This window comes from Cydia splendana, chromosome 10 (assembly GCF_910591565.1).
Source record: "Cydia splendana chromosome 10, ilCydSple1.2, whole genome shotgun sequence".
Taxonomy (NCBI): Eukaryota; Metazoa; Arthropoda; class Insecta; order Lepidoptera; family Tortricidae; genus Cydia; species Cydia splendana.
The window spans coordinates 12998433-13017900 of NC_085969.1; the positions used below are offsets into that span (position 1 = coordinate 12998433).

Consider the following 19468-nt stretch of genomic DNA (forward strand, 5'->3'; position numbering starts at 1 on the left):
GGCCATCTTTCATTTATTCCGATACTGCCACTCTGAGAAATAAACTTGGAAACAACAACCGAACCCTGGGCCTTCGTGGCCACTCCAACCACCGCCATTCGTCTGTGGTTCACAACTAAAAAAAATCCCATGCAACGTTAATATATACAGAAAATACATTTCCTCGTCTTATAAATGTCACGCCTTTGCACTAAAAAGTTCGATGCATTACCATAACAAATTCATTTAGCATAAAAAAAAACTCTTATAAAATTCTCAGAGCTCTTGTTTTGCTATTTACCACCGGACGCTAAATTACCGACAAGGTCGCTCAAGACTACTTATTATACTTAACATAGCGTAGGTTTAGCGTAGAATGAATAACTTACTACTAACGATCGTACGTTTTAAGTTAATCATTTTCAACCTAATTTCCTATGAGGTGCCTACCTATGCCTACTAAAAATTTGTTCATCGACGAGAATTAACATATACAAGAGATACCTACCCTACTCAATAATTAATCAAGGGTTTGCATCAAACCACAAGGAAATTCGCAAAACTATAAACTTAGCAACAGCTCTAACCGCTTACTATGCCTGGTTACGATATGGGATCTTAACATGGGGTAATAGTACAGATGCACACGACTTATTCGTGATGCAAAAAAAGGTGTTCGTGTATTAATAGGAATCCGAAATTGGGAAAGTTGCAATCCTCATTTTATTAAACTTGGCATACTTACTCTACCATCTATATATATTTTTGAATTAGGCATATATGTAAGAAAAAACATTCACTTGTTCCGAGAGCTACCAAATAAAAGACTAAAATATAAGCTTGAATTAGCCGTCCCAAATCTAGAAATATACCGAAAAAGCCCTCATTATGCAGCAGTCAATTATTACAATCACATCCCGAACTATATAAAGGCAGAAGAACACTGCATACGCAAAAAAGTTGAAATCGTTCCTTACAGAAAAAGCGTACTACTCTGTCACAGAATTCCTTAATGATAGTTTTCTTGAGTCAATTAATATAAATAATTTGTACACATTTAATTTCAAGGCTTGTTTGTGTTCCTAAGTAATTTTGTTGATACTTAGCTTAAGAAAATGTTTGCAACACCCTTCTGGGGTCCTTGAAAAACTTTATAAGTACTTTGTATTTTTTGTAACAACTGCTTACCATGGTGCAATAAACGATATTATGATTATGAAATTAATCTCAAACTATAAGCAAACACAACATACAATCATATATCATACTTTATTATCTTATTTAAACTAAGTAGTGCAGTTAACAATACCAAATCTTTTTATTTTACCGTCTGTTTAGTGAATTACTTTTTTACAAATTTATCCATACTTTTACAAAAATGTGCAAAATAATGTCAATAATATCCACTAATCAGTTCATACATTATTTGCATTTTGTAAGCCTCACTTTGTAGATCTAACAAATGAATCAATTTGTATTTCGGTCGATAAAATAAGACCCAATTCTTAAATTTCAAAAAAGGAGGAGGCTCTTATGAATGTCCAGATGATTTATAATATTCTAAATAAAAATCTTAATGGTCCAGGTGCATGTATAATTAATTATATATGCTGAGTGTTGCATACCTAAATATATTTATGTGACAGAACATCTCAAAAATTCGCAGATACAGAGTCTAAATTTAATTATGTAATTAAAAATATATAAATAATAAACTGGTAATAAACAACCTTGAATAGAATACTAGACACAACTCTTGACTATACGAATTAATTAAGCAGATATAAGTATCACAAGAATAGGTCGGCAAACCGTGGCGTGCCGTGGCTCGCAAGTCGCATGCTGCTCTTGGAGATGCAATAACAGGGATGTAGTGCGTAATTGTTTTCCTTCGTATTTTCTCGGAAACATTCGTATTTGTCATGCTACTTCAGTACTCTTCAGTACTTTTTGTACCGAGGTTCACTGAAATAGCAAGATACGTTCGTACGTTTCCGTGAAAATACGAAGGAAAATAATTATGCACTACAACTGTATTCAAGTCACAACTGTATCTCTACATGCATAAATGACATAAATCATTTCTTTTCACTAACAAGATTGACATCACGTCACGGAAAATCACATGAGGGTCATTGGACTCTAAAACTGTTGATTTCTACTGAGTTTGGTTTTTCTACTCAAAAGCTAGTTTTTGCCGACCCCTGGAAAAGGTGTACAATGGACGTGTACTTAGCCCCTATAGGTGAAGCGTAAAAGATGTTTTTTTTTGTCCAACTAATTGATTCAACTTTTTACATTAGGAGGTAAATAAAATATAAGATCTTCACATTGTTTATAAATGTAAAGTTTGAAAAGGCGACATTATAAAGTTTTTCACAGAATTTGTTTATAAGCTTTCATACCTTAAAACGCAAAATTACCCAACCCAAGCTATGTGAAGTATACTATAGTTATGAGTTTACACATAGAGTACACGTCCATTTCACACTGTCAGAAGATATAAAATGTCGAACGGTATAAGCGGTAGGATTAATTTAAAAACTTTTTTTTTTCAATATAATATACTTAGTTATAGATAATGCTAGTACTTCATTCACAGCTACATGCATCATACACGGCATTTCCTGTTCATTGGTGTAACAAGCATGTCACCATTTTTTTATGTCTCCACAAATTATTTCTAATGACTCATATAGGTAGTATCATAAAAACATAGAATTAGTAAAATCATTAGAAAATTAAAAAGATCTAATCTGTCATGTGTTAATTACTTTTTAATGTAGTGTAGGCTGAGGCTGATATACCATTAGTTTCCTGTAATAGTGACATTGCCAAGTGCCCCATTTCCAATACAAAATGAACCCAACTAGCAGGTTCTTCTGAAAGTGTTAAGTATGTCCAGACTTACATAAAGCTAACGAAAATAAAAAAAAACTTGGCATATCAGCCTCTTCCCATCCCATCTTAAAATTTAATTCCTTATAAAACCTAATTCAATGAGAATCATAGAAATCATCACATTTTTTTAGGGGGGGTTCATCAAATCATCATACTCGTCATAAGGCCTTATCATGATTTTTCACAAATATGTTGAAATTAATTTAGGCAAATAATCAATCACATGTTCCCAAAACAACACATTTACAAAATATGTAGGTACTACTTGCGTGTGGCATAAAACTTACATGTTACAAAATTTCTTAAATAGATATATATTTATAAACTTTCTTTCTAAAAAGGCTTAAAATTTAAAAATATGGTGCAATGATATAATATTTAAATGTTAATAATTTAACAAGTTGTCCTGTATGGTCGCATCAAATAATATTGTTATATTGTACTAATACAATACACTCATATAGTGGCCCGGCCAACGAAAGAAAAGTCTTCTAGAAATCGATTTTCGCTCATGTCGTCTCGGATATGGATGAATATGATGACAAGCGCGAAAGTGGTGGGGGTAGTTGCCGTGACGTCATAAAGTCGGCAGTACAAACTTTTATTTTTATTTTCTTTTAAACATACTTTGGCAGTGGGGTTTGGTATTCGTACCAAGGTGTTGGGAGTATTGCAAATAAAAGTTTAGACGCCGGAAAAAAATAATTGTTCTATATTAACACTACTAAGAAAACTAAACTAACTAAAATTACAATATTTAACAAGTATAGGGAGCGATATAAGATCAAGCTCGACCCGTGATAAAGGTACAAGATAACTTGTCGAGTTGACGTCTAACTCCGAACTCATTCTGACTCCCCGCGATCCTGATGACCATAACTTTGCAGGTAAGCAACAGGCTCATCGGAATAGCGGTACAGGACCGATAACGGTTTTGCACATGCCTGATCCTAGCATTTCTCACGCTGGGTACAAATTAGTTTATTACGTAAGTTAACAATAGCTATTCGGACACCGACAAAGAAATAAAACAAAGATGGATAAACAAAGAGTCAGTGCCGGCAAAGCAAAGGAAATACATTTTAAGGAAATACAATACTTTTACAAGCTTATCCCTAACGGCTAGCCATCATAAAATTCATAAAATAAAGTTACCGTTGCGTGTGCTATGCACATTGCGTATAACGGGAAAAGCTAAAATTTTATTTATTTAATTATTTGTTTAATATCATCTAAGCTTGGGCGAATGTAGGACGCAGTCCCTACAGTACCCCCTTACCAGTGACGAAGTCACGATAGAAAAACAGAAATGAAAGAACAATTGGTAAAAACACACATGGAAAAAGGTAAACATATTACAAACTAAAAAGGAATGAAGTAAAGCTAAATACAAATAATAAAAATACAATTCTAGATGTACAGTGGATAAAATTGTTAGTTACAATTTGCTTAAGTGCTATGTACGTGTACGCTAAAATAACTACTACAACCAATATTTATTGTTAATGATAAATTGATAATACACGGTGAAAACACAATAAAAACAATAATAATACAAAAACATATTACGGAAAAAGGTAAATTAAGCTTAACTATTTACACACATTAATTATTTGAGACCTGCCTGGTAATAATCCGGAAAACGGACTCGTCTACCTGATTTGGTTCTGCGGACGTTATCATTAATAGGCGGCGCTTGTTGTACAATCGGTGCAGGTGCTCTAGCTGTACTCGCATTATTGTTTGTAGTGCAGGTTGTTGGCTTCACAATGAACTGTGCTGAGTCGTCTTGGAACTCGTGCGACGGTTCAATGTTATCTGCTAGTACGTAGGCTGGCTTCAGTCGGTCCACCGAAACGGTTACATGATGTCCTCGTCTGTTAATGACGAATGTTTTATCGTTTCTTGATATAACGGCGAATGGACCTTCATACGACGATTGCAAGGTTCGTTTAGGGGCATCAACACGGACAAACACATTACTAGCTGTCTTCAGGTCTTTGAATATGAATATTTTATTACGTCCATGTCGAGTTCCTGCGACGGGTTGCAGATTAGAAAAGTTAGTTTTTAATTGAGTGACGAAATCCGATGCATCACAATCGCTGGTTGTTCTGGGTACTAAGAACTCTCCAGGTAAGCGAATGGTTTCACCGTAAACCATTTCAGCGGGCGTAGCTTGCAGATCGTCCTTGAATGCTGCGCGAATACCCATCATAACTGTAGGTAAAACTCGTGTCCATTGGTCGTTTTGATGACATTTAATCGCAGCTTTTAATTGGCGGTGAAATCGCTCAATCATTCCATTTGCAGCTGGGTGATATGCAGTAGTTCGCAGTTGAGTCGTACCAATCAGATTATTTAAGCTTCTAAAGAGATGCGACTCAAAATTTCGGCCTTGGTCCGTAGTGACACGTAGAGGTACGCCGAATCGTGCGATCCAATTTGAGTAAAATGCCCATGCTACAGTTTCTGCTTCCTGATTCTCAATAGGTATAGCTTCAGGCCACCTAGAGAAACGATCAATGCAAGTTAAAATATATCTGCATCGTTCTGAAATTGGCATTACAACTATGTCTATATGCACGTGTTCAAAGCGAGTAGAAGGCGGTGCGAATGATCCGACAGGGGCTGACACGTGACGCGTAACCTTAGCACGCTGACACTCTAAACAGCTTCGAGTCCATTCTCTGCAGTCTGATTTGATAGACAGCCAGATGAATTTCTGCGTAGCTAATTTGATAGTAGCTTTGGCTCCTGGATGAGAAAGTTGATGAACTGAATTGAAAGCAGTCCTTCTGAAAGGCTCAGTAATATAAGGTCGGACAGACGGAGTAGAAATGTCGCAATAAATACTTTCTTCAAGCCCAGGTAGCTGTACAAGCTTGAGCTGTAGCGTCGAATCAGTTTTGTTTAGTAGCGATGATAAAATGTCGTCCGATTTCTGAGATAAGGCTAAAGCCTTCCAATCAATTCCTCGTTCAATTGGATCAATTTCAATGCGAGACATTGCATCGGCAGGTATATTTTGTTCTCCGCTAATGTGTCGGATGTCGGTTGTAAACTGACCGATAAAATCCAGGTAGCGGAACTGTCTTGGAGTGCATTGTTTATCTTTCTTCGCAAATGCATACACAATAGGCTTATGATCGGTATATATTGTGAATGGTCGCGCTTCCAAATTATGTCGAAATTGTTTGACAGCGGCATAAATAGCGTATAACTCTCTGTCATAAGTAGAGTACTTCTTCTCAGCACTTGTCAACTTTTTAGAAAAGAATGCTAACGGTTGCCATGCGCCATCCACTCGTTGTTGAAGTGCGGCGCCAACCGTGTTATCTGACGCATCTGTGAATAGCGCCAGGTCAGCGTTATCCTGAGGATGGGCCAGCATTGTTGCGTCGGCGAGGCATTGTTTGCAGGCCTCAAAGTCTTTAATGCTATCAGGTGTCCAGTGAATCGGCGCTTTACCTTTAAGGTTTCCCTTCAGTAAGTCGTTTAATCTAGCTTGATGCGCTGAAGCGTTAGGTAAGAAACGTCTGTAGAAGTTTAGCATACCTAAGAACTGTCGCAATTGCTTCGCTGTGGTCGGGAGTGGAAAGGAGCGTATAGCTTCTACCTTACCAGGTAACGGGCGTGTGCCCTCCGCAGACACTAAATAACCTAGGAATTCAACTTGGTCCTTACCAAACACACACTTAGAAGGGTTAATCACTACACTATAGTCACTTAATCGCTTAAACACAGTCTCTAAATGTTTTAAGTGTTCGTCACTGTCACTGGAAGCAATCAAAATATCGTCTATATAACAATAACAAAAGTCTAAACCACGTAACACTTCGTCCATAAATCGTTGAAAAGTCTGAGCTGCGTTACGGAGTCCAAAAGTCATATATGGAAACTCAAATAATCCAAATGGCGTAGTTATAGCCGTTTTGGGTATATCTTCCTCCGCCACTGGAATTTGATTGAACGCACGCACTAGGTCTATGGTTGAAAACACTTTTTTTCCACTAAGAGTCTGGGCAAAATCTTCTATGTGCCGAACTGGATACTTGTCCGGTAATGTGCGGTCATTAAGCGCGCGATAATCTCCACATGGTCGCCATCCATTGTCCTTCTTCTGAACCATGTGAAGTGGCGATGCCCAGCTGCTTTGTGACGGGCGCGCAATGCCTAACTTTAGCATTGCGTCGAACTCCTTCTTCGCGGCGATAAGTCGATCGGGCGCTAACCTTCTAGGTTTTTGAGCTACTGGCGGTCCCGGTTTCGTCACAATGTAATGTTTTGTGTTGTGCTTCTTTTGTGTTGCCGCGGCACCGTCGGGCTTAGTGATGTCGCTATATTTTCTTAAAACTCGGTGATAAGGCGAGTCCCCGGTTATTGTTTTGATTGATAGCGGCGGCTCGAACTCGGCTACCTGACCGGTGACCGTAAGGTTTGTCGTGGCGTCTATCAGTCTATGCCTTTTTGGATCGACTAGTAAGTCATAGTGACCTAAAAAGTCTACACCAATTATCGGCTTAGCCACGTCAGCAACAACAAATCGCCATGTGAAATCTCGACGTAGTCCGAGGTTTAGGGTCATCGTGGAGAAACCGTAAGTTTTGATCGGGGTGTTATTCGCTGCAACTAGCTCGTACAAAGATTCTTCACTGTGAGGGGCTAGGCTGCGAGGATATACACTTAAGTCCGCTCCAGTATCGATTAAAAACCTGGTCCCAGAGTTTTTGTCCATGATGAATACTCGTCGTGACGTTGTTGTTGTGTTTGGGCAACCATTCGCCACTAATGGCTCCCGCTCGCGTTTCCCGCATTGTCGGCTGCTTTAAATGCGCAAGGCGGTACGCATTTATGCGCTTCATGTTCGTAAATTTCATGGTACCAACACATACCGCTTGCTGAGTTGCTCCTTGAGCGAGGTCGAGATCGCGAACGCGAGCGTGATCTGCCTCTGTGTCGCGCACTTGCGTTGAGAGACAAAGCTTTCATTTGTTGCCGCAAGTCAGCAATTTCACTCTTTAGAACTTCTAAAACTTTCATCACTGGATTTTCCGTAGTCGCGATATTAGGCGTAGGCGTAGTGCTGTCCGCGATTGCATCCGCGACGTCTGCAACTTTGTCCAAGCTCTGCTCTGCCAGCGTAGCTAGGACCATCTGCATCGGGCGCGGCAACTGTTCCAGCCACATCGTACGAAGCAATGCGTCTGGCACCGCGGATCCAGCGAGACTTCTTAGATGCCGCAAAAACTGCGAGGGCTTGCGGTCTCCTATGTGCTCTCGCTCGAGCAACCTGCGTGTATTCACCTCTTGTGATGCACCTAACCTCTTAATGATGCCGGTCTTAAGTGCATCATACTTGTCGTTATCTGGCGGGGCGATTAGTATGTCGCGCACTTCTGTGGCATCATGTGGCGCTAACGCACTCGCCACATGAAGGTATTTGCTAACGTCGTCGACGACGCCGGCCTTGCTAAACATTGTTTCTGCCAATGAGAACCACATCGCAGGGTCGCGAGGCATGAATGCGGGTAAACGAAGCGCACTTTCGTTAGCCATTTTAAAAGTTCACCACAAAAGTCACTATACACGATAAGTCCACTAAAAGCACTAAAGTTTATGTCCACAACACATGTACTAACCAATACTGCCGTTTATAGCGATCACGTCGGGGTCACCAATTTGGCAGTGGGGTTTGGTATTCGTACCAAGGTGTTGGGAGTATTGCAAATAAAAGTTTAGACGCCGGAAAAAAATAATTGTTCTATATTAACACTACTAAGAAAACTAAACTAACTAAAATTACAATATTTAACAAGTATAGGGAGCGATATAAGATCAAGCTCGACCCGTGATAAAGGTACAAGATAACTTGTCGAGTTGACGTCTAACTCCGAACTCATTCTGACTCCCCGCGATCCTGATGACCATAACTTTGCAGGTAAGCAACAGGCTCATCGGAATAGCGGTACAGGACCGATAACGGTTTTGCACATGCCTGATCCTAGCATTTCTCACGCTGGGTACAAATTAGTTTATTACGTAAGTTAACAATAGCTATTCGGACACCGACAAAGAAATAAAACAAAGATGGATAAACAAAGAGTCAGTGCCGGCAAAGCAAAGGAAATACATTTTAAGGAAATACAATACTTTTACAAGCTTATCCCTAACGGCTAGCCATCATAAAATTCATAAAATAAAGTTACCGTTGCGTGTGCTATGCACATTGCGTATAACGGGAAAAGCTAAAATTTTATTTATTTAATTATTTGTTTAATATCATCTAAGCTTGGGCGAATGTAGGACGCAGTCCCTACAAAACATACCATGTGTGTACCCAATGAAAGGGCTTTGTGAGTAGATTACAAATATATAACATACTATAATATAAACAATACTTGGTTTAACTAATTATTAGAAAACGTTAAAAAATTTCACAATCCACAGTTGACTTCTGACTGATCTAAATTGAAAATGGCTGAATGGATTCGTCCAAAATACATACTAAGTGACTGTGAATATCTTCTATATAATGTTAAAAAATATTTAACCAGATATATCAAAAAATAAGAAAAGTACATCAAGTTGAAAAAAGTATAATTTTCTGTTACATTCAACTGCAACGATTATTAAAACAAACAAAAGACCCGACAGTTTGACATATATTTTTGAAATGGTATTTTTACTAGCTTTCATTTGGTACCCATATTGCTAATAGTAAGGAAAAAAAAACAATCCCCCCCCCTCCATTTTTACATTATCGGGCACCATTCTCAAAATGTATGTAGCCTATGTCACTACCACAATTCTGACAAATTCAACCACACCTCATATGTCAAAAATGGCGCCGGCTAAATAAAAAAATGGAGGGGGGCGGGGGGTATTATTTTTTTTCTTATTATAGCAATATGGGTACCAAATGAAAGCTAGTGAAAAGACCATTTCAAAAATATATGTAAACAGTCGGGTTTTTTGTTTGTTTTAATAATAGTTGCAGTTTAATGTAACAGATAATTATACTTTTTCAACTTGATGTACTTTTCTTATTTTTAGATATATCTGGTTAATTATTTTTTAACATTATATAGAGAATATTCACAGTCATTTGGTATGTATTTTAGACTAATCCATTCAGCCATTTTCAATTTAGAGCACTTGAAAGTCAACAGTGGATTGTGAAATTTTTGAACGTTTTCTAATAATTTGTTAGACCAAGTATTGAAAATGTTACAGTATGTTATATATTTGTGATCTACTCACAAAGCCCTTTCATTTGGTACCCCACATGGTATGTTTAAAAGAAACTAAAAAAAAGTTTGTACTGCAGACTTTATGACGCCACAGCAACTACCCCCACCACTTTCGCGCTTGTCATCTCATATATTTGTGTTCAGGGCATTACACTGAATGCATCGATACCATATTCACCCATATCCGAGACGATATGAACGAAACCTAACCTAAAACCTGAAATTACGGCCCGCTTATACTCTTATTGCAAAGTTTAGATTCAGAGATATCATTAAAATTGAAAATCCATTATAATTAAGAAATTGCATTTTTTTTAAACACAAATAAATTCGAAAAATGATACTAACAAATATTTCCTTAATATTATACAAGAAAGTAAAGGTAAAATTGTTCCAAACTTAACAGTTTATTAAAGCTAATATTCATTTTGGCAACATTCCATACATTTTCCACTAGCAAGTAAAAAATGTGTGCAACCTTGACTTAATGTAAATTAGCCTTAAAAATAAATAATAATTTTATACTCGACAGGCACATTCTGAAGGTGTCCGAGCAGGTTTGCTCCTAGGTGCTGTCAGACGCTTGGATGCTCCAGTACCATATTGTATACCAGAACCTATTCTTTCAGGATCCAACTCACCAGCTTCAATCTTGGCTAGGATAGTTTTAGAGCATTTCAAGAAGGCCTCCTCTACATTTTCACCTGTCTTTGCACTAGTCTCAAGAAACACCAATTCTGAAATTTAAAAATATAGATATTGATGAAATTATGGCAAAATACAAAAGCTATGTTCATTCACAACTCTTAAATGTGCCAAATAATAAAAATCAGATACAGTTTGCTGTGACAAAACGTAGGATTACTTTTTGTCACAGCAAACTGTGTGAAAAAGTAATCCTTTTAAATTTGTGAATGAACATATCTAAATTATTTAAATAATTAGCAAAAATTTTAACTACATCTACATTCAAATTTTATATTTTAATTCAGTCTACTATGTCTAGTGTCTAGTATCATGGCCAGGAACAATTAGTATTAATCTGATTATAATTAACTTTCACACATTCACTGCTGGATAAAAATTAAACAGTACTCCAGAAACCATACAATATCTGTAGGTGCCTACTAGGCAAGTTGGCGAGGCCATATAACAATTAACACAGTACTATTCTGTGCGCCCTCTAGGCATATGCCAGGGCTGTCCAAATATCCTGTTACTTTTATTTTGCAAGTTTTTACAATACACAATTCTTTGTGGCAACTACGCCAAGTGGACAGAAACAGGCACTGGACGGTGAACTGACGCAATGACCCTATATATAATTAATTATTTTACTATATCTTAAAGCTAAGTACAACTATTACTCACCATTTTCCTGAGCAAATTGACTAGCTTCTGTAAAAGTTACTTCTCTGGAGTCTTCCAAATCCTTCTTATTTCCAACAAGTAATATGACAATATTGGGGCTAGCGAGAGTTCGCGCGTCTCTTAACCAGTTAGATAGAGCATTAAATGAGTCCCGGGATGTGATGTCATACACCAATAGAGCACCAGCAGCCCCTCTGTAGTATGACCGTGTCACAGAACGAAACCTCTCTTGCCCGGCAGTATCCCAAATTTGTAATTTGGTTGATTTACCTCCTATATTCACAATTTTAGATCCAAATTCTACTCCGATAGTATGACACCTATCTTCTTTGACTACAATCGAAAAAAGTTTTTGTATCAATATCAATACCACCCAAAGAGATGAAAGATAGCAAGTGAAAGAACTATTTAAATCATTATCTTAAGTAAATGAGACCGTATAAAACATATGAATCAGTTTTACGGATGAATAACAAAAGCATTTAGTACTTACATTTGTTGCCAATGAAGTTATTAAGGAGGCTCGATTTTCCTGTACCAGCACTTCCAATAACGAGGAATTTGAACAAGTATTCTGTAAAACGAAAAAATACGGATATTTGGACCTAACTAGAGCTAGAAAATTTATGGAAAACTCAATAGATTCGATAAAGCAAATGATTCTATATCATAGTACATACCATAGGATTCGGACATGATGTAAGTGTATAATCACAACTGGCCTTAATTTTATTAGATTTTCTGATGATAGAATCAAGAAACACAAAATTTTTATTATGTACAAACACGATCAAAACACAAGATGTTTCATTTCCGGAGTTTTTTTTTAATGTCACTTTTTTTTTATAAAAGTACACACCACTGATAAAGCTAACCACAGAGTCCCCAGACCATAGATATAATAATATACAGAGATATGACGGTCAAGCAGATCTCGTCAGTAGAAAAAGGCGCGAAATTCAAATTTTCTATGAGACGATATCCCGTTGCGCCTACATTTTTCAAATTTGCCGCCTTTTTCTACTGACAAGATCTGCTTGACCGTCTTATACCTTCCAAGCGAGCTGTCACTGGGACCACTTTTGTTTAGGCCCCAAACGCACGGCAGCTTTTTCAACGCGCGTTAAAAAAGCGTTTGAATGACACAAATAGATAACCATGTATGTATTCACACGAGAGCGGTGGTGCTTTTTATCAAGCGTTGTTGGATTTTCGACTTTAAGTCATGGTCGTTAAATCGAATTTAGAGAGCGGACAGATTCAAGCGCTTTATTAACGCGCGTTGAAAAAGCTCTCATGGGAATGGGGGCTCAGTGTACGATTAACAATGTGGCCCACGTGGGCCCACCTTGCTGTAGCCATGTCGATAAAGTCATATCGATAAACTATCGACATTTCTTGCAATTTTAATTTTACTTAAAAGGTTTAACGATACCTAAAATGAACAAAAACTCTTTTATTCTTTATTGTGGTTAGCAGATCACAATTTTATAGTCACGCCCCAGCAGGGAAACAAGGGAAAGTTCAGATATTTAATTAAAATACATAAATACCTACTAAAATAGGTGTTCCGCAATAATTGAATTATTATAATATATTCATTATCCATTAGCATTTCAATTTTGCTTATGTTTAACGAAGATATTGAAGCTTCAATTAATCGCTATTTCGTTCCGCTGTGAAGCGTTTATCGATATATAACATGATTAAAATCGACTTTTGACATCCCTAAAAGAGAACACACATACGTTTTTACGCACACATACACAACCTGGGTCTACCTAAGAGAAAGAGATATCGCTGTCTCCCTCTTACTTATGGGTGCGTCCCACAATGACCTTCGTGCGGTTCGATAGTGTGCTAGCTACTTAAAAAGGGGACACCTGGATTTGAAGTCCATCTTGTCAACAGTATGGTTGTCCTTTTTTGACAAACGGCATTTTTAAAAGAGCAAGGAGAGAGAAATGATACTAATTGCTGCGCCGTCAAAGAGAACAGATAGCGTTGGGGCCTTGCCCCAGACCATAGAGCCACAGACGCACGGAAGTTTCCATGAATTTTCATTCGATTTCCGTACGGAATGACAGGTGCAAGCGAGACAACACTATGAATGTGTATCATAGATGATAAGATCCTATAGACGTGCTATACGCGTGCGTCCGTGAGGGGCAAACAAATTAGATTTAACGACCAACGCTTAAAGTCGAAAATCCAACAACGCTCAATAAAAAGCGCCACCGCCATCGTGTGAATAAATACACATGTATCCATTTGTGTCATTCAAACGCTTTTTTAACGCGCGTTGTAAAAGCGTGTTGCCTTCTTGTCACACTTACGTAGTAATTTACAAGTGCGACAGAGAGGCAACACGTCGAACGTGGTTCGCGGTAGGCCCTCTGTTACGGCTTTAGGCCCCGTTCGCACGGCAGCTTTTTCAACGCGCGTTAAAAAAGCGTTTGAATGACACAAATGGATAACCATGTATGTATTCACACGAAGGTGGTTTTTAAGCGCGGCGCTTTTTTATCGAGCACTGTTCGATTTTCGGCGTTGAGCGTTGGCGTCAAATTGAATAGACCATACGGAAATCCGTGTATCTAGTGGTGTATGGCCCCATTCGCACGACAGCTTAAAAAGCGTTGCGTTAAAACCCGACGTTGGCGCTTTTTTACCGTTTCCAATATTTGTGTTCATATGAACGCTTAAAAATCACTTGTGAGTCGTAATGCCACGTACGCATCTCAGCAAAGCCATACTTTATTTGCTATTACGACGTATTATTTGAATATAGCTTGAATATTTCAGGAATTTGTAAGAATAAGTTGACATTTTTAAGGTGAAACTAATAATAATCTTGACGATTGACACCAAAAATTGACACTTGACAGCCAACTGACAGCAGCGCCGGCGCTTTTTTAACGCTTGTGAGAACAGATACACGGAGTTCCGTATGCTCTATTCAATTTGACGCCAACGCTCAACGCCGAAAATCGAACAGTGCTCGATAAAAAAGCGCCGCGCTTAAAAACCGCCTTCGTGTGAATACATACATGGTTATCCATTGGTGTCATTCAAACGCTTTTTTAACGCGCGTTGAAAAAGCTGCCGTGCGAACGGGGCCTATCTGTTCTCACAAGCGTTGAAAAAGCGCCGGCGCTGCTGTCAGTTGGCTGTCAAGTGTCAATTTTTGGTGTCAATCGTCAAGATTAGGACTTCCGGTTCGAGCGCCATCTTGATGGCACGCGGCGAGATTAATTGATTCTTTTTTTGCTCATTAATATTGTTTAAAGTGTAATATCGATAGCCTATTATACAGTAAACTAATGTGGTAGTGTGCAGTGAATGGAGAATTTATCTTGAAGCACGTTTAACCATCATTTTGGAGTCGACGGCCGGTTGTCCACGTGTTTCTTGTAAAGCCCGCTATCGCTTTACAAGAGCTAAATCACCGTACACTGTCTTGTACTAACCGTACAATTTCAATCGTTTTACCCTGCTACTACGACCTTGACACTGGCGAAATAGCCCCAATGGGCTGAAGCCATAATTTTAAAAGAATGAATGAATGAATGTCAAGATTATTATTAGTTTCACCTTAAAACTGTCAACTTATGCTTACAAATTCCTGAAATATTCAAGCTATATTCAAATAATACGTCGTAATAGCAAATAAAGTATGGCTTTGCTGAGATGCGTACGTGGCAGTACGACTCACAAGTGATTTTTAAGCGTTCATATGAACACAAATATTGGAAACGGTAAAAAAGCGCCAACGTCGGGTTTTAACGCAACGCTTTTTAAGCTGTCGTGCTAATGGGGCCTTAAAGCCCCCCATTCACACTTCTACCTTTTAGTCCGCCTCGCAGGACTACGGCGTCTATGGCGTAGGAATTAGCAGGATTTAGCTCACACACCCTCCTACGTTGTAGTCCGCCTCGCAGGACTACGGAGCAAGAAATAGCTCACACACGGTACTGTTTTGCCGTCCATCACCAGTACTGGGCTGTAACCGCGAAAATCGAAGTTCACAAATTGCGGGCATTTTCTCTGTCACTCTTATTACGCCTTCATTGGAGTAAAAGAAAAAGATCCCCGCAATTTGCGAATATCGGTTTTCGCGGTAGCCCCTCTGCTTCGTTTCTCACAAGTGTCGGTCTACTTACTCTTGAAAATGTTAAGTGCAATAAAAAAAAAACCGGCCAAGTGCGAGTCGGACTCGCGTTCCAAGGGTTCCGTATATTACACAATTTTTAACAATCAGTGCCGGATTAAGATATTTTGATGCCCTAAGCATTTCTAGGTGCCCCCTCTCCCTAGGGTCATCAAGATTACATTGATTTTTTGGTAAATTGAGAGAAGTTCATTGCCCCATTACAGCTGAGAATGGAAATCAGTCACATCATTTTATCACGAAAATTGACAGTGCCGCAGCAGTAATGTTGCAACAGAGTACCTAATGCTGTTGCAGTCGCCACCCGAATGTCACCTTTATCATAGCGTGGAAAGTAATAGAAACGCGAGCGAAGCGAGCGCGGAAATTTTTCGATATAAAAACGCAATATGATAGACAGTTGTACATTTTTACTTTTAGTATGGAAATCAGTCACATCATTTTATCACGGAAGTACTGCAGCAGTAACGTTGCAACAGAGTAATGTTGCTGCAGTCGCCACCCGAATGTCACCTTTATCATACCTTATAAAGTAATTGAAAACGCGAGCGAAGCGAGCGCGAAAATTTTTCGATATAAAAACGCAATTTTAGTTTTAGTCCCAACCAGGCGCGAATCCAGGATTTCATACAGAGAAGGGATGGGACAGTTTTCTATCAGCCTAGCTTCGCATAGGGCTCGATATTTAAGGGTCTCAGCGAGGTTGTTTTCATGCATAAAATATGCAAGAAAGCAGAGAGCTTGGAATTGAATTGGCGAAGTGTGAGAAAGCAGTAGGCCCAGCTGCGAAAGAGGAAAGCTTGGATTTGGATCCACGCCCAAGTGTAATTAAGGCAGAAGATCAACTTTGCCGTAAGGCAGAAGGCCTCGCATAAGACCTAACGCCGAACCGCAAAAGAGTGGGTTGAAATCGAATCTATGCATGTAATCACGACTCTTCTACTGCTGCCGATTGTTTCCCAAAGAATTACGCGCCATTATTTTTGCAAATTAGCTTTTGGACAGCTAAAAAAATCGTGTGGTAAAAACGATGTGTCTGTCCCTAATTTTAAAATTTGTTCACCTTTTTCAACCTGGCATTTTGGTGCCCTCCCTGAACGTGGTGCCGTAAGCACGTGCTTGTTTTGCTTATTGGTTACAAAGTCTTTATTAATTCAACCATTAAAGTCGACGAGTACAAAAAACTTTAAGCTAGCTCTCAATTTAACATTTTTTTTAAACATTATTTTTAATTTGACCTTACAATTACTCGTAAGTAGGTAAGACCGTTAAATATTTAAAATGATTATCTTATCAGAAAATTATCACCAATTACTCTAAGAAAACTACTACTCTAAGTAATCCGGCACTGTTAACAATGTATTTTTTATGTGAAACGTGAGTGAAATCTCTTTAAAAAATCCGTAGGGGTCGGATTAAAAACTGTAATTAAGTCCGACTCACGCTTGACTGTACATTTCTAATAGGTTTTCCTGTCATCTATAGGTATAGACCTATTTTATGTATTTTTTTCAAAATTTTAGACCTAGTAGTTTCGGAGATAAGGGGGGGGGGGGGGGATGGTCATTTTTTGCCTATTTTCTTGAATAACTTCTAAACTGTTGATTCGAAAATTATAAAAAAAAAATATTTGAAATCCTTACAATAAGCTCTTTCATTTGATATGTAACATGATATAGTTTGAAAAAAAATTTTTTTCATTTTTTCATTTACCCCCCAAAAGTGGCCCTCATGTTTAAAATTCATTTGTTTACGTTACATGTCCGTATTCGGGTCACAAACTTACATATGTGTACCAAATTTCAACTTGATTGGTCCAGTAGTTCCGGAGAAAATCGGCTGTGACAGACGGACAGACAGACAGACAGACAGACAGACGCACGAGTGATCCTATAAGGGTTCCGTTTTTTCCTTTTGAGGTACGGAACCCTAAAAAATGCCGCGCACTGTTGTTATACGTCAGACGTCAGACACGGTAGTCCGCAACGTAGGACGACAACCCACACACAATCCTACGCGGCGGACTACAGCGGTGGGCGGGGCTTGTAGGATTTGTAGGACCCAAGAGGCATCCTACTTGGGTTTGTAGGAAGGCACGTAGTCCGCGACCCCCATACACAATCCTACCCAACGAGGCGGACTACAAGGTAGGAGTGTGAATGGGGGGCTTAACTCCGGAAACGTCAATGTGTTTACATTTCACTTGTCTTGTCAAGTAAATTAATTTTGAAAAAAAGACCAGTGGCGAGAAACTCTCTTACTACGAACAAACGTATAGCAAAGATATTTGTCATAATTAGTTCAGCGGCGTGGCATTGGCGGCAGCACTGTTGAAATGCCAACTTGACATTATGCGTATACGAGCGGCAACCATTTTGAAATACAAAATTGACATAATTCGTGTGCAAATTTTGCAAAATAATAACAGTTTTCTAAAGTTGAGTTTGCTTCTCCTGAGTTTTGTGGTGATTTGAAACAGAAACCCGTACCTACTGTTGTAAAATAGTACAATGGCCGGCAAAAACCGATATTGTGAAATATGCGGTGTCTGAGAAATCACTCGAGGAGGATTCTTTGCCAAATTTCTCAAGGATGAACAGCGGTAAGTCTACAAGTTCCGAAATACAACTACCAGGGAACAAATCAAATTATTTTATTAAACATTTTGATTTATCAGCCGCGTAACAAGCTAAAGACCGACCGAGACGCCGGTTCGAATCCGGTCTCCGCCACTCCGTAATAGGAGGAACAAGCACGTATTGCTCGCCCTAAATGTTATTTATTTATTTATTTAATAAAATACAGAGGTATTCTTAAAAATAGTCATAGCCCAGCAAAACTCAACAATGAGTTTGACTGTGGGGTCATCAGTCTCTAGTTATCAAAGTTGTTGGTCAAATACTTCCCAGGCATTCAAAGATGACGTCTATTTCAATTTATAAATTCCTAAAAATGTTATTTGCTACTTATGCGGTGTATTATTTGAATTTGCTATGTTTGCTACCTGTAAGTCTCTTCTAATAGTTAGGGCACAGGGTACTTATTAGACCGACACAACGCACGTTGTTTATCATCATCGAATCTCTATAATCACCATTTCTTTTTCAAATATGACCTTTTATTACTATAAAAGCTTACGTGTTATTCAATTTCATATTTTAGTTATCTGAAAGTAGTCCTGCATGAACCCAAATGTCGCAATCACTTTAAAGCACATACTTACTACTACTATCTTCCTCTTATGTTTGCAATACTTATTTTAATTTGCATCATTTGTGTCCCTCAATATTATGTTTACAGTACACAATGAAAAGGAAGCCAAAACCACTTTGCTTACAGGTGTATAACTTGGGTTAGATAAGCTAGACTGGAAAAGAAGATCTCGTTCATTTACCCATAGAAAAGTTGCAGAAGATTCGTCACGTTTGTGGCGATCATTTTGAACGGAGAGACTTTGGCAAGACAGAAAATAAGCTACATGTCGAGCCATGCTCAATTGCTCAGTGTAGAGTTTCGTAGTTACGATTCTGTCAAAATAGGCCAAACGGGGGATATTCGTAAGTATCATGTAGGTACATTATAAATTACAGGGAGTACCTATTTGCAGCGCTTTGTACGTCTTTTTACTAAGAAAAAGGAGATTTTTAGCAATAACTCAAAAACGACTGGACCGATCATGTTTGCTATAGTTTTCATTGAAATTATTTATTAAGCTTTTGTTTCACGATTTTTGTCATACTTTTTGGACACATATTTTTTTTTCTTTTGGAGCAATTATTTCCGAAAAATTTAC

At 38.4% G+C, this 19468-nt stretch overlaps 1 protein-coding gene across 1 annotated transcript; it reads right to left on the reverse strand.

Moving 5' to 3' along the window:
* Window positions 1–9201: 9201 nt before the first annotated feature.
* Window positions 9202–12349, reverse strand: LOC134794583 (ras-related protein Rab-4B). Its single transcript, XM_063766391.1, has 4 exons — window positions 12185–12349; window positions 11998–12078; window positions 11505–11837; window positions 9202–10870 (listed from the first exon to the last, which is right to left on the reverse strand). The coding sequence occupies exons 1-4, from the start codon at window positions 12198–12200 to the stop codon at window positions 10653–10655; spliced, it is 648 nt and encodes a 215-aa protein (XP_063622461.1). The 5' UTR covers window positions 12201–12349; the 3' UTR covers window positions 9202–10652.
* Window positions 12350–19468: the final 7119 nt, after the last annotated feature.

What these genes read in the sequence shown, in the direction of transcription:
- LOC134794583 (XM_063766391.1), bottom strand. An exon ending in TAACTTCATTGGCAACAAAT is followed by an intron (nt 11,838 to 11,997) that starts GTAAGTACTAAA and finishes TTTCGATTGTAG; the next exon opens with TCAAAGAAGATAGGTGTCAT. An exon ending in TCAATTTGCTCAGGAAAATG is followed by an intron (nt 10,871 to 11,504) that starts GTGAGTAATAGT and finishes TTTAAATTTCAG; the next exon opens with AATTGGTGTTTCTTGAGACT.